At 40.4% G+C, this 15,832-nt stretch overlaps 2 protein-coding genes across 2 annotated transcripts; both read left to right on the top strand.

Annotated features, from left to right (window-relative positions):
- Positions 1-323: 323 nt before the first annotated feature.
- Positions 324-6,802, top strand: LOC584361 (phosphatidylinositol-glycan biosynthesis class W protein). Its single transcript, XM_030996286.1, has 7 exons — positions 324-575; positions 966-1,364; positions 1,733-1,892; positions 2,718-2,968; positions 4,532-4,673; positions 5,703-5,787; positions 6,178-6,802. The coding sequence occupies exons 1-7, from the start codon at positions 403-405 to the stop codon at positions 6,396-6,398; spliced, it is 1,431 nt and encodes a 476-aa protein (XP_030852146.1). The 5' UTR covers positions 324-402; the 3' UTR covers positions 6,399-6,802.
- A 1,772-nt stretch (positions 6,803-8,574) lies between these two features.
- Positions 8,575-14,008, top strand: LOC115928805 (uncharacterized protein K02A2.6-like). Its single transcript, XM_030996727.1, has 3 exons — positions 8,575-8,725; positions 8,968-9,874; positions 10,779-14,008. The coding sequence occupies exons 1-3, from the start codon at positions 8,575-8,577 to the stop codon at positions 12,568-12,570; spliced, it is 2,850 nt and encodes a 949-aa protein (XP_030852587.1). The 3' UTR covers positions 12,571-14,008.
- The last annotated feature ends 1,824 nt before the right edge of the window (positions 14,009-15,832 follow it).

Below are 15,832 nucleotides of genomic sequence, written 5' to 3'. Positions count from 1 at the left end.
TATTGCAAAAACATTTTTTGATTCAAAACTGAGCAATTAACTAACACCAAAATTGAAAAGAAATTAAAAACTCGCTCATCTGCGCATGCATATTGACTGGAAAAATGAATTCAGAGCAACTTCTTGTACATCACATAGTTTCTCAAAACCGTCATATAGGTCTAGATCTACTCAAAGTCAAACTTCAATGTTCATGGACGTCTCCATCCCATTGAGTCAAAACTAAAAGATAATTTTGTTTGAACAATTAATTATGCTTAGATCTAGTTCTAGGTGTTTGTAATCTGATAAGATGGGGAGGTCAGTCATATCTTTCTTGTTAGAAAAGAGAGAAAAGGTAAAATTGTAATCTTCAACTTGTTATTTTTTCTTGGTCCTTTTACAACTCCCCAGAACAGCAGAATGGCTGACGATATTGAATCTCCAGTTCTCTCCAAGGCAACGTTCTACAGTGATCTGAATGGGACTTCCAAAGGCGAAATATCTCTAATACTCTCCATCAACCCAGCATCCGTCTTTCTCAGGGCCTCCATACAGCTTCTCTTGTGTTCCTTTGGCTTCACTGAAGGTCTCATGTACGTTTCTTCGTTCTTTTGAGGATGAACAGAATTTGACAAAAAATATTTGCAACTGCTTTATGTCATATGCTTACCGGTAGTGGTTAAGTGTCTGAGGGGGTAGTTAGATTTGTGGCAATGTTAAAATTATTCAACTATATTAGAATCTATACCTTTTTATCTTTCCTGCATTAAATGCAAAATAAGACAATAGGAAATAAAAAGTTATTGTTCAAATGCCTCATCACATTTAATAACTGATAAAACAGTTCTGCCATTGATCCCTTTCAGAGTTGTTAGGGGAAAATAGATTGTAATTTAACCAGATGGATCATTTTAATGATAATTTAGTTTGTTTCGAGTAAAGTCAAAGTTTATTAACAGATATCTCTCTATTTCTCCCCACAGACTTCAGGTTTTCTTGGACTTTGCAGTCTTGACCTTACCCTTGTGCCTGTCGGTCACTCTCCTCAGCGATGGTGCTCTTCATATTCTCCTCACCGAGGTTGCCCTCTCCTTCTCCTTGCTCTTTTTGGCAATCCAATTCAAGAGTACGAAGCATAAATCTGTCTCTCTGAAGCAGCTCGGCCAGACACCTATGGAAGGTAGACTCCCTTTCATCACAAACTTCCGAGTGTTGAATAATATCGGGGTTGCTGTCGGTATCCTGGCAGTGGACTTTGTAGTGTTCCCTAGGAGATTCGCCAAGACGGAGACATTCGGTACTGGTATCATGGATGGAGGAGTTGGTGCATACGTTCTGATGAATGCAATCGTTTCACCTGAAGCTAGGGGGCAGTATCAGAGGTTAGTATACAGTTTGACCCTGTATTATTGAGTAGTTCACTCAGATGGAACTTCATGATTTATGAAATTGAAGGGGGAAAAATGCTACAGAGAAACCTGCTCAAGGGTGACATGAAAAGTATTTATGTACAGGTTTCATTGAGAAACCAAGTTAAATGGAAACAAATAAAAATGATGTGGTCTTTAACTCTTTATAGACAAGTGGTCTTTGTAATCTATACAGGTGGCCGCTGAAGCAGGTTTGGATGCAGTTTCAATTGCCAATGCAATCCAAGAATATACAGTTTATTTGTGGCAATTCAATTTCATGTTGTAGTTTTATATCTGATGATGATGATTAATCTGTTATTGAACTGTTTTGTGTCCAGGTCAGGTTTGAAGCCTATAATGAAGTCTCTCACATCATCTCTACCACTCTTGGTCATCGGTCTTGGTAGATTGGTATCTGTTAAAGGGATAGACTACCATGAGCATGTCTCTGAGTATGGGCTACACTGGAATTTCTTCTTCACTCTGGCTGCTACTAAGGTAATGATTTTAAAGCCCCACTGCACTACTTGTAGCTACTTGCTCCCTCTATATAGAAAACAATGCCTAAGTGGTGCCTGTCGGTCCCCCATGATCCTCTGTTTCTTATGTTAATTGAGAGCTGAGTTGATGAGATAACCACCTGTCAGTGACCATGCTGGATGGTCTAATCCCTCCTGGCCAAACTAGTACAGACAGGCTTTAAAGCATATTTTTCTTTTTTTTTTGTTACCAGGGATGCTCAATGTTTCTTGTGGAATGAGATAGGGAAGCGTTAAGGGATAAAAGGACTATGTTGCACTTGTACATTAGGATTTGTAGTAAAAATTAGGAACTGAGGAACCTGGGTTGGAAGAGACTAATATCCTTGTTCGCATGCCACCCCCTCCCCCTCCTCAGAAAACATCTATGGCTCCTGAAAATGCAAAGAAATGTGCCATCTTTACAGAGAAGATCTGAAGAAACTTCCCTATATTGTCAAGGACAGTCATTACCAAGCCAACAAAACTTTGGAAGGTGTAATAAGTCAAGTTCAGTCCATTGTGATTCAATTATTTCACAGCATGAAAACTTCATACATCTGAACAGCCTGCAAAATTTGTCATCATTTCATGCACAAAATTGTCTGGGTTTTAAATTACAAACCTGGGCCCCACTTCACAAAACTTCACAAAACTTGTCATTGGTGACAAGCTAGGGAAATCCTTGGTTCTGATTGGTAATCGGCAGATTTGTCACTGATTTTTGTCATTTGTAATCGAAAAAAGGCTCTGTGAAATGGGTACCTGATCTACTTAAATGTCTTTATGTTTTCTCCCATCCTAGATTCTATGCACCTTGATTCTCCTCTTCACCCCCGTGAGCTGGAGTGCGGTCATATCTCTCTCCCTGGCCGTAGGATACCAGTACCTCCTGACCCAGCATGGCCTCGAGGACCTGGTCTTGCATGGTACGGACCTGAACGACTCAAGGGAAGGGTTCTTCAATGCTAACAGGGAGGGTCTGGTATCGTGCCTGGGCTACGTGGCTATCTACTTTGCTGGTGTCAGGCTGGGCCAATACCTGCTGCAGTCAAGGTAAGGAATGGATGTCTTTTCTCTCAAAAATTTGGTGTTCACGGGGGTGTTTCACAAAGATCTCAAGTTGAACTTTACTCTAAGTTGGACTTAAAAAATTATGGAGAGCCATTTGTAGCCTTAAAGAGAAGGTTGAGTTCTGGGAAGAGGTGAAAAATAATTTGTGAGCGTTACCATTCTTATTATGCAAGTGTGGAAGAACATCAGATAAGACATGCTCCCTGAAAAGCATGGCTCTTCAAATGCCTTCATATTCTAAATATGTCATGTAACATCGTAAAACTCCAGGGTAGGATATTTATGCCACGTGTTTGTGTAGTCCCATATACATCTTTCTGTGTACAGTGTTTGTAACTTTACCAAGACTTGGCCAATTTCTTATCATTTTGATGATTCCAGAACCTTGCAATGCACAAATTCTTATATGCTAGATGATCAACCTTTTCTGGTCGATTCCACACCGTTTCTTTCACAATGCAATCGCATGACCAGAACTCAACTTCATCTTTAAAATAAAATATATTCAAAAGTCAAAATTTAAGTATTTCAGACTTTTTATAAATTCCACATCAAGAACATGAAATCTTCTTGATAATAGTAAATAAAAATGATTTGAATCAACATTTTATGCCTTATAAAATGACTTTTACAAAATATTTTCATAGATGCAAAGTTTCAAACCCCAAGCGGCTGACCATAATTGTTACGTCCAACTTAGAGATAAGTTCAACTTAGGATCTTTGTGAAACACCCCCAGGAGACATTGAGCTGGATTTTTGGAACCATGGCAGATGTTTTGTTTAGAATATCCCACTACACAAGTAACCATAACCCTAATCCTGACCGTAAGTCCTAACCTTGATCTCAATCTGAACCCTAATCCCCAATTCATGGTACTGATCTGAAATATGGTGGGGTATTCTTCAGTTAAGCTATTTCCTCATCTCTAGAGCAAGATGCAAAAGAATTGGTCCATTCCCGGTCACAAAATTGTTCCTGTTTCACTCGTAGTATGCCGGTCATTATGATATTACAATAGTATGACATTCTGATTAAAAGAATAATGTCTGTTTGTGATATTGTTATAATACTCAGTTTTTATATTTAGAGCTTATTAGAATCACTAAGCGCTTCCAAACTTGGAGATTCATACCATGGCTTTAGCTGCGCTGCCATTGCGGTGCTCTAGCATTTCAAAGAATTAATTCCTGCCAGGTACCCATTTACATCACCTGGGTTGAGTGTGGCAAATGTAGATCAATGTCTTGCCAAAGGACATTAGTGTCGCGGCGGGTCTCGAAACGTGGACCTTGTATAAACAGAAATTAGACAGAAAATCTCATAATTGATCTCATTAATTTAGGTTTTTAATACCATATTTTGGTCATTCAGTTAATGGGAATTAATGAGACAAAGTGCAACAGTATCAAATCACACTTGGCCCCTTTAATTGGCCCCGTAAACATGTCATTATTCAAAACTAATTTGTGTCTTTTTGATACGTGAATGACTCTATGAACTGTGTTTTTTTTTTTTAATTGCACAATGCTTTTATCCTTGTAGGAAAATTGTTAGCGAGTGGCTGAAAGTGTTGGCATATCTCCTATTAGCGGATGTGATGTTATGGATCACCCTTAAACACGTAGAAGCTCGCATAGGATTCACAAGTAGACGGCTGGCCAACCTCCCATACGTCATTTGGAATGTAAGTTACGTTGTTTGCAATATACCTGTATAATATATTTGTGAAGTAATAATAATAAATACTTATAAAGTTTAATTATCTATTAACTTACTCAAGGTGCTATACAAAACAAAATACACAAACTCTCTCCAAAATGTTAATAACAAAGTATCATTAGTAACTCTGAGTAAATAAAACCTTTGTGACATGTTTCTGAAAGGTTTCTAGGCATTAAATGTTTCAAATGTCACTTGGCAGCTTGTTCCAGAGGACTGGTGCAACATGCACAAATGCACGATCCCCATAATGGGTGGTTCAGGTTCTGGAGACTTCTAGGATGGTATTTGGTCTTTTGGTGTCCCATACAATTACAAAGTTGTTCTGGACTACGTTTCATAAAAATTGTTTTCAATAAGAAATAATAAATTCCTAAAATAAATTGCTCTCAGCCAATCATATACCATGATTCCAGTAGCCTATAAGTTATAACAGTCATTGTAACTTGTTCTTGAAAAGAAATCCAATAAAACAGGGCCCTGATCTATGCTCTAGTAGGCCTATGAAAATTACATAGTATGGCTGGTAATGTATGGAATATAGAGTTTGGGCTTACCCATTAATACTTTGCACATATATTTTGGTATTTTTGGATAAAGAATACTCTTTTCAACTTAAAAGGCTTGCTTATGGAGTGGTTAACCCAATTAACTGATGTAGAATGTGATACATCTGTTTAAAAAATTTGTCTTATAGCAGAGAAGAAGCAATCTTCAATATGGACATACATGTATATGTGAAATTGGGTTATTTGTGAGGGTTTGCATCTAAAAAAATAATAAATCATTAAACCATCAATAAAACAATATAAAATGACATTATTTCCATCCAAGGTCTACTACTTTAAAGTGCATATTAAATGGGGGCCCAAGGACCTTCCAACTTTCTGTTTTAAATTCTGTTCATGCCCATATTTGTAGATAAAAAAACAAGAAAACTTTAGAAAGTACCCTAAGATATATTTGTACCGTTTCCACTATTTCTATCATCTAGGTTGCATACTGTTTACATGTGCTGTGCAGTTTTCTCCTTATTGACATCATAATGACCATCATTAGACATCATTATTTAGCTAAAGGTGAGTGCTCAAATCTTTATATATACTATACACATGCTAAATAAGCATTCTCAGCTCAAAGATATTTGCTGCACAATGAATTTTCAAATAGAATATATTCTGTCATTTGAATATGATGTGTAATATATTTGGACGAGTTAATGACTTCAATATGTACCCCTATGAGTCTTGGAAATCTTGTACATAGAGTGCATGCTACTTTTGTAACGTTGCAAATTATATTAGTGTTCTTTAGGTCTAAAAAATGCCTGTCAGTTTTTGCAACTGCCACAATATAAGTTTTATTAGTAAAAACGATTTTTTTTTTTTTTTTTTTTTTTCTCCATATCTCTTTCTCTCCCTAACATATTTTGACCTTTTTCTTCTTCCTTTCTTTTGTTTCGCCTACAGACAAATCACGGCAGCTCTCTCTATTGGTGTCTGCGATTGGTCGAAATCAGCTGCTGTATTTCTTACTGGCCAATGTACTGACAGGTCTTGTTAATCTATCGATAGACACGATACATCAACCCAACATAACAGCCTTTGGCATCATTGCTTTGTATTTATTTGTACTGAACTGTGTACTAGTATTCTTCCATCAAAAGAACATCAGTACCAAATTTTGGTAAAATTTTTGCTCGTCAGTGCAGGAAAGGGTGTGGTGCAATCAGTATGTCTTTCACTTCAAGGAATAATAATCTTGTTTATTGTGATTTTCTATGGTAAACAATGAGGTTTTGTTAGTTGGCTCATGTTCTCAATATAGTTTAACTCATTTCAATACATATATAGATATACAGTTAACCCTGCATAACTTACAGAGGTCAAATTTTTCCCAAGTTAATTTTGTTAAAACCAAACAATGCAAAACATGTAATTATTGCATAAGTAAAACTTTTTGCAGTCCCAACAGATTGGATTTATGCAAAGTTATCTGTATAATTCCCCAAATATGTCACAAAGTAGAAACTACATGTGCCAAATACGTATGTGAATAATTTGTTGTCAATAAACTTTCAAGTATTTTGATCAGTGATTATACTTAGTTCATTGTTGTTAGAGGTAAGAGTATATATTACGTCTAAGTCTTAGTTTTGAATACCGGTAGTAGAATGTTGGAGAGAGAGAGAGAGAGAGAGGTAGAGAGAGAGAAAAAGAGGATTAGATAGAGAGAACAGGGTATAAAGTGGGGAGGGGAGGGGTAATTCACATGATGTAAAACAAAGCATGTAGGTGGAAAGGGGGTGAGGGAGAAGAATAGACGGCCATAGAATGAGAGACATTAGAGAAGATGGGGTGAGAGTAATTGATCAAAATAGTTAGCATTTACTTTCAACAAGCATTTCAACCATGAGATTCCATCTATATAGATTAAAAAAGAAGAAGTTGGATCCATATTATAAATGTGTATACACAAATGTCATAATATCCTTATTTGTATCTCCCTTTCCTTCTCTTCCAGTTCCACTGTCTATGTACCCCCTCCACCTTTCCCCTGTCTCTCTCTCTCTCCTTTTATATCTATCTCTCTCCCTCATGTTCTCTGACGGAATAGATAATTTATTTGCATAATTTACTTTTGATGAATAACACAAGTATGAGAAAAAATTTCTCTCCTTTGCTTAAAGGTAAAGGCCGGTAGTGGTAAAATTGCGGTTAAAGGGTTTGGGTTGCAAAATATCCATTTAATATTGCTTAAATATTGCCTTATGAGGTTTAGATGGCAAAACTTCAACCTAAATTTGCAACAACAAAAAAGCAGAAATATATGCCCAAATGTTCAATGTTGAAGTGCATTCTCGATATTTGAGGCTGGATGAATATGATAATTTACCAAATATATCAATAATTAGTAGGCGGATTCCCGGCAAAACATATTCTTTCACATGATTGGTAACAAGAGCTTCCATTTCATTTTTTTGAGAGGGGGGGGGGGGGGCGTTTCCAAAACTGGTCTATACCTTTAATGACGACGCAGACAACGACGCCAAGATTCAATGACTAGCCTTGACACCACGATGATTCCATCGATGACGCAAATTTGAGCGCATCACAGGAATCGGATAATCATTGTCTGCATGTTGTGCCCTTTTTGTCATTTGCGGTAATGGTTAGACGCAAGGTCAGAATGATAACGCGGGTCGGTTGTATATCATCGGAACTTTCTCCGGATGCAGCTTTTACATGATTCCTCAAGAATGAATTTTATACGTCATTCATTTTCGTAGGCTCATCTGGCTATTTGTGTATGCTTGTTGGTGATCAGACATTTCTCTCAGCGGGTTTTCATTACGTCAAATCAAAGTATAATGGTTCGAGTTCGGGGTTGCATCCGGGTCAGAGATCATGTTTGGCGTTAGGGTTAGATTAGTGTTTGGCCAAGGATTGAAGTTAGGGATTCGGAGTTTCGGACAGTGTTAAAAATTGACCCGCAATTGTCACAGGAGCTCATTTCGTGCAACTCTATATCATGCATAATTATGTCAGACTGTTAACACTTCCCTTAATCGTTCCATAATGAACTGCTCGGGGACTATATTCCAACAGACCAGTTTGTCATGATAATGAATATGTATCAGATTATGCAAATGTGACACCTGTGACCTCAGGAGGTCAGATCGCATGTGCGCGATGTATATGCGATACGCGTGACTTGATACCCAGTGCGGGGAATAAACACCAGACTATGGTTTATGGAACTCAACTACTTTGTTAGTTTGTTTGCACTTAATATGTGACATTGGCGACGAGGATTAATGTTTCTTGGATGTTGAATCTGTGGCTACGAGCTGGAAAAGTTTCAACATGGCATTCGCTGGAGCGGAATTGTTAGCGCTTCGAGGAGTTCCACACTTCGATCCGACGGGTGGTGCAAGTATTGTCAGCGGCAAGTGGAAAGCTTGGCTTGAAGAGTTCGAGGCCTACGCCGATAGTCGCGGCCTGTTTCTGGACGGATGTACGCCGGCCCAGGAGGCGCAACGGAGAGCACTGTTGCTGTACACTGCGGGGCCTGTGGTAAGGGAGACTTTCAAAACACTTCCCAATAAAGGAGAGAGGAATGAGTATCAAAAAGCCACAGATGCCCTAAATGCTCATTATGTTGTCAAACCTAATGCTACGTTTCAAAGACATTTGTTCAGGAAAACAAAGCAGGAAGATGGTGAAACGGTTGCCCAATTTGTTACCAAATTACGACAGGTTGCTTAGTAGATTCGGGAAGTGATTGCAATGTAATAGATCAGATATTGTGGGAGAAACTGAAGAAGGACAAAATCATCTGCAAATCTACTAAGAGTACCAAGAGGCTTTATCCATACACATCACATATACCATTAACGACCATTGGATGTTTCACAGCCACCGTAGAAGTTGGCAAGATGAAGTCGACTGCAGAGTTTGTTGTCATCAAAGAAAAGGGAGAACCTTTACTGAGCAAACATACGTCTAGAGAGCTGGGAGTGCTCCAGGTGGGAATTGTACATGTAAATGCGGTACAGAGTTATGCAGGTTTAAAGCATGAGTTTGAAGCAGTCTTCAAAGGAGTAGGGAAGTTGAAGGGCCGACAGGTGCGGTTAGCAGTGGATGAAACGGTGAAGCCAGTGGCCCAGCCTGTGCGAAGGACTCCATTTGGACTGAGAAAAAAGGTCGAGATGAAGATTGCGGAATTGATCGATCTCGACATCATTGAGCCAGTTGAACGCTCCACGCCATGGGTAAGCCCAGTTGTCATAGTTCCAAAGAGAAATGATGAAATTAGACTGTGTATCGATATGCGTAGAGTGAACGAAGCAATCATAAGAGAACGTCACCCCATTCCCACTATTGAGGAAGTCCTACAGGAGCTGTCGATTAGCAAGGTCTTTTCGAAAATAGACCTGAAGTGGGGGTACCACCAACTGGAGTTACATCCGGAGTCTAGAGAGGTGACAACCTTTGTCACTCATTGTGGGTTGTTCCGCTATAAGAGACTGTTGTTCGGAATCAATGCTGCTCCAGAGATTTATCAATATGAGATACACAGAGTGATAGCTGGGATAGAAGGAGCTGCGAACATATCAGATGACATCATTGTGCATGCATCGACCCAGAAAGAGCATGACAAGAGGTAGACCGAAAGCTTCAGTCTCTATACCGTCGGTTGTTCCACTGAGACTACGTCTGGCTCCACTAGACCTCCGGTTATAGAGACTGAACGACTGCCTATGCCAGCCTGTGTTGAACTTATTCCGCTAGATTTTAGCCGCTAGGCCCCTCCCCCAAACTTGCCACGGCCGTATTGTTATGCCCCCAAAATCCCCCAAAATGTCATTTTACCTCGTCCATATCCAATTTTAAATTAGGCCTAGGCTATAATACATCGGTTCCACTTACTAATTTGATGTAAATAATCCGTTTAATGGTCCCTTTTAAGGAAATTATGGGTCAAAATCGACATCCATGTTGAAAATCTTGCAAGCCGTCCGTTAAACTCTCGCTGCCGTCAATCTCATCCCTTCTAGTCTACGCCGAAGGCAAAATGATAATGAAGGAAAAACTGTGCGCCATCTACACGTTCGTAATGGCGTTATCACAGTTTTTTCCTTCATAATCATTTTGCCTTCGGCGTAGACTAGAAGGGATGAGATTGACGGCAACGAGAGTTTAACACGGCTTGCAAGATTTTCAACATGGATGTCGATTTTGACCCATAATTTCCTTAAAAGGGACCATTAAACGGATTATTTACATCAAATTAGTAAGTGGAACCGATGTATTATAGCCTAGGCCTAATTTAAAATTGGATATGGACGAGGTAAAATGACATTTTGGGGGATTTTGGGGGCATAACAATACGGCCGTGGCAAGTTTGTGGGAGGGGCCTAGCGGCTAAAATCTAGCGGAATAAGTTCAACACAGGCTGGCATAGGCAGTCGTTCTGTCTCTATAACCGGAGGTCTAGTGGAGCCAGACGTAGTCTCAGTGGAACAACCGACGATTATAGAGACTGAAGCTTTCGGTCTAGACAAGAGGTTGAAGCAGGTGCTTGGCAGACTGCGGGACGCAGGACTTACTGCAAATGCAGAAAAGTGTAAGTTTGGTGTCTCTGAGTTGGACTTCATGGGGCACAGACTGACTAGCGAGGGACTCAACCCAGGATTGGCCAAGGTGAAAGCAATTGCAGAGGCCCGTGAACCCCAGACTGCAACTGAGATGAGAAGTTTCTTGGGGCTAGTCAACTACTGCGCAAAGTTCATTCCGAACTTTGCTACATTGGCAGATCCACTGAGAAAGCTGACCAGAAAGGACACGCCATTTCAATTTGGTCATGAACAGCGACAAGCGTTTAAGTCGCTAAAGGAAAGCTTGATGAGTGCAGAGACCCTGGGCTACTATGATCTAAATGCACCGACAAAGGTCATAGCGGATGCCAGTCCAGTTGGCTTAGGAGCAGTGCTGGTGCAGGTGCATGCTGATGGCCCGAGGATAGTAGCATATGCCAGCCGCTCGTTAAGTAACGTTGAAAGGAGATACTCTCAGACGGAGAAAGAAGCCCTTGGACTTGTGTGGGCTTGTGAAAGATTCCATGCGTACCTGTATGGAATAGAGTTTGATCTAGTGACTGATCACAAACCGCTTGAAGTCATTTATTCACCGAGATCTAAGCCATGTGCGAGAATAGAGCGGTGGGTTCTGAGGCTTCAACAGTACAAGTACAGGGTAGTCCACATCGCAGGAAAGTCCAACATAGCAGATCCATTGTCAAGATTGCTGAAGGATGATCAACCGAGAGAAACTTCTGTGTTGGAAACAGAAGCAGAGAGCTTTGTGCGTTTTGTGGCAGTCCAGTCAACGCCAGGTGCGGTGACAACGAAGGAAGTCGAAAGAGAATCTGAACATGATCCTGAACTCGAAGTTATCAGAGAGTGTATTCACAGTGGACAATGGGATGATTGTCCATATAAAGCATACATTCCCATCAAGGATGAACTCTGTATAATTGGTCAGTGTGTGCTGAGAGGTAGCAGATTGGTGATTCCACAGGCACAGAGGCCAAAGATGGTGTCATTAGCTCACGAAGGACACCTGGGCATTGTTGGCACCAAACAGAATTTGAGAACCAAGGTATGGTGGCCAGGATGTGAGAAAGATGCAGAGAAATTCGTCAAGACTTGTCATGGTTGCCAAATCACAAGCAGGGGTAATCCACCAGAACCAATTCGAAGTACTATGTTGCCAACAGGACCTTGGGTGGATGTAGCTGTTGATTTCCTAGGACCACTTCCGACAGGAGAATCTATACTTGTGGTAGTTGATTATTATAGCAGATACTACGAGTATGCAATCATGAAATCAACCACTGCAGAGAAGACAGTCAAAGCCCTGGCTGAAATCTTTGGCAGACATGGGTTACCTGTGACGTTATACTCAGACAATGGACCCCAGTTCATCTCAGAAGTTTTCGCAGAGTACATGAACATTACAGGAATTCACCACCATCGGGTGACTCCTAAATGGCCCCAAGCCAACGGCGAGGTCGAAAGACAGAACCAGAGTATAGTGAAAAGGCTTAGAATTGCACAGGCAGAAGGCAAGGATTGGAAGGAGGCCTTGCTGACTTACGTCGCAGTCTACCGGGCTAGTACTCATTCGACAACGGGAAAAAGCCCGGCAGAAGTGTTGTTCGGGAGAAAGATCCGAACTAAACTACCACAAATCCAGGACATTAGTGAGGATCAGGAACTCAGAGACAGGGACCTCCAAATGAAAAGTGGTGCAAAACACTATGCAGATCTGAAGAGGGAGCTGTACATTCTGACATAGTGCCAGGAGATAAGGTGATAGTAAGACGTGATGAAAGGAGGAAACTAGACACGCCATACTTTAGCCAGCCATATACAGTGACAGCAAGAACAGGAAGTATGGTAACTGTGAAATCTCCTGACGGAGTCCTGTATAATAGGAATGTATCAAGTGTAAAAAGATACATGTCCCGAGACACTCATAACGAAGCTGCCAATCCAGAGAGGACAGACGGCAATCCTGAGGCGGTGACCAGTATTCCTGAAGGGTCGGACGGTAATCCTGAGGCGGAGACCAGTACTCCTGAGGCGGTGACCAGAGATCCAGACTCAGAGGCAGCAAGCAACACATCAGGCGGTGACCAGAGACATCAAGATGGTGATACCCAAGCAGAGACAACAAACACCAACGCTCCTATGGCAGCTAGTAGACCACAACGCCAGAGAAGATTCCCTAAGCGATATGATGATTTTGTGTGATTCCAGATCAATATGGTGGGGATGAGCTCTTTGTAAAATAGCGACAGTGATATCTGAAACTACATGTGCCAAGGAGAAATGTTTGGAAATCATTGGTTGAAGCCAAGTTATGATTTAAAGGGTGTACGCCTTGCGCTGCCCATATTTGTGAAATCGACATGTTGGAGAAATCACCATGGAAACCAAGCGTACGAGGAAGTTGTGTTATGTGCTAAAATAATAAGTTCTGATATATATATGTTTCAATCTTACACATACATTAATCAATGTAAAAGGGTGTACGCCGAACGCTGCCCTTATTGTATGTGATAGGTGTTGCGAAAAACACAAGTTTGAGTTGGAGCATCGATCAGTTTTCAAAAATGGATTCAATCATCGAAGAGAGTATTTCCAGAAACTTCAGTTTCAGCTAGTCGTATGAACGCTTGGAGATAACAGATGATTTACACAAACTCAAAACTAGAACTCAAATAGTATCCAGTGAACAGTTGAACTTTTATTTGGACCACAGACTGGATGCATGAAAGATATTGCATGAAAGATATTATATTGCATGTTATGTTTTATGTTGTTCAACAAAGTTGTTTGGAAGATAAAACATTTGGGAAAAGTTTATCGACCAGATAAATTTGTTGTTTGTTAGAAGTTGTTTTTTAAAAATAAAAAAAATAAAAAAAGGAAGAAACAAAAGCAAATGCACCAAAGCATGTTTATTTCAGTAATTCACATATGGCTGAAACACAAGAACAAAAGAAATATTACAAGAATTTTCAGTGAAACTATAGTATAAAAATAGACCAGGATAAAGTTTCATTCTGGCAAAGGAGGGATGTCATGATAATGAATATGTATCAGATTATGCAAATGTGACACCTGTGACCTCAGGAGGTCAGATCGCATGTGCGCGATGTATATGCGATACGCGTGACTTGATACCCAGTGCGGGGAATAAACACCAGACTATGGTTTATGGAACTCAACTACTTTGTTAGTTTGTTTGCACTTAATATGTGACACAGTTTGACGAAAATTTCCCCGCAGAAACACTGTAATAAGTCCTTCCTTGCGGCAAAGGTTTTCTTGGTGATAGTGACAGCTAGCGGAGACGCTTAAAATTGCTACCGCCAAAATGTGTATTTCTTGACCTTCTTTGTAATTGCTATTTAACAAATTTTGATTTTCTCTCAGTAAGCTTGTCGATAAAATTGGTCACACGCCCTTAAACGGATTAAAGTTTTGCCTGCAAATAGAAAAAAACCATGATGATGTGGTATGGAGAAGAGAGATTATGGGCGCAGCGAGAGAAATTTGAGAGAAAATATAATATATAATTATGAGATGGGAGAGAGGAAGAGAGAGAGAGAGAGAGAAGGGGGGAGATGAAGGGGAGAGAGAGAGAGAGAAGAAAAAAGGAGGGGTCCGTATATAATATTGAAGCTAATATGACGTCGATAGATGATCCATGCTCATGGCTATTCATCCTGTTTTAAATATAAGCGAAATATAACTGTACTATATGTTAAAATATTTTGTTAACCAAGAAACGTTCAAATAGTAAATTACCAGTTTCCTGCAGAGCAATATATAAGAGAGGGCAAATACGGAAATAGAATGTGACGGACAAGGCGGATATGAAAGGGTCGTGGTTTAAAAAGATAATAGCTTCTTTTTGATTAGTCACAATAACTGGTATAGGCCTAAATAATATACATACGACAGTGTACTCGATATCATTATATTTCATTCTTTTATTCGGTATGAACACAGATATAACATCATCAGCAGGCGCGTACGCAGGGGTTGTTTTGGGGGTTAAACACCCCCTCAATTTTCTTTGAAAACAAAATGAATATTCCTAACCCCCCCCCCCCCCTTGAGCGAAATATCGGTCGGCGCGATTTTCAAATTTCGGGGTGGGGCGGGGGGGGGTCAAAAAAGGAAAAAAAATATTCGGCATGAACCATGAACACAGATAAAATATCATCAGCAGGGGCGTACGCAGCGGGTGTTTTCGGGGGGGGGGGGCTAAACACCCCCCTCATTTTTGTTTTAATGAATATTCATTACCCCCCCCCCCCCTTAAATGAGCGAAATATCGGTCGGCGCGATTTCCAACATTTTCAAACACCCTTTCAAACACCGATTCGATTCTTTTCAATATACCGTACATTATATACAACATGTACAGAAGTTATATGTCTGTCTTTCTTTCTACATAACATTATGACAAATAAGACAGTGAACAAAATAATTATCTAAGAGTTTATAAATGGAGTGATCAAATGATGTAGCTTGAACAAGTTTTGGGGCAAGTGATAGATTTATGTTATAAATAGCTCCCAGATTCTAACAATAGAATGAAATGAAAGATAGAATATCAACGAATTGTACGGAATTACGTTCATTTTCTATCACATAAGATCAGGCGCGTACACAGGGGGGGGGGGGGGGGGGGGGGGGGGGGGGGGGGGGGGGGGGGGGGGGGGGGGGGGGGGGGGGGGGGGGGTATTTTTTTGTGTGTAAACCCCCCCCCCCTAAATTTCCCTAAACCTCCCCCCCCCCCCCCCCCCTTTTGGATTTTTTTTTTTTTTTTTTTTTTTTTTTTTTTTTTTAATTCCTATGGCTGACCTCAAAAAGATGACCTTACCCCCTTCCCCAACCGAGCAAAATGTCAAATTTTCAAATTTCGATACCAAAAAAACAAAAAAAGTGTCCTCTTACCCCCCCCCCCTCCCCCCCCCCCTCCCCCCCCCCCCCCCCCCTCCCCCCCCCCCTTATTCAGCGGTCGGCTGAGTCGTTGCGAT

The sequence above is a fragment of the Strongylocentrotus purpuratus genome, unplaced genomic scaffold (assembly GCF_000002235.5).
Source record: "Strongylocentrotus purpuratus isolate Spur 01 unplaced genomic scaffold, Spur_5.0 spur5_scaffold_3, whole genome shotgun sequence".
In the NCBI taxonomy this organism is placed as follows: Eukaryota; Metazoa; Echinodermata; class Echinoidea; order Camarodonta; family Strongylocentrotidae; genus Strongylocentrotus; species Strongylocentrotus purpuratus.
Note: the sequence above shows the minus strand (reverse complement) of the source record. Positions and strands in the feature narration are given on the sequence as shown.

Coding starts and splice junctions, on each gene's coding strand:
- LOC115928805 (XM_030996727.1), top strand. CDS start 8,575: ATGGCATTCGCTGGAGCGGAATTGTTAGCGCTTCGAGGAGTTCCACAC. Junction 8,726..8,967: donor CGGCCTGTTTCTGGACGGAT/GTACGCCGGCCC, acceptor AAATTACGACAG/GTTGCTTAGTAGATTCGGGA. Junction 9,875..10,778: donor CAGAAAGAGCATGACAAGAG/GTAGACCGAAAG, acceptor TCTAGACAAGAG/GTTGAAGCAGGTGCTTGGCA.
- LOC584361 (XM_030996286.1), top strand. CDS start 403: ATGGCTGACGATATTGAATCTCCAGTTCTCTCCAAGGCAACGTTCTAC. Junction 1,365..1,732: donor GCTAGGGGGCAGTATCAGAG/GTTAGTATACAG, acceptor TTTTGTGTCCAG/GTCAGGTTTGAAGCCTATAA. Junction 1,893..2,717: donor TCACTCTGGCTGCTACTAAG/GTAATGATTTTA, acceptor CTCCCATCCTAG/ATTCTATGCACCTTGATTCT.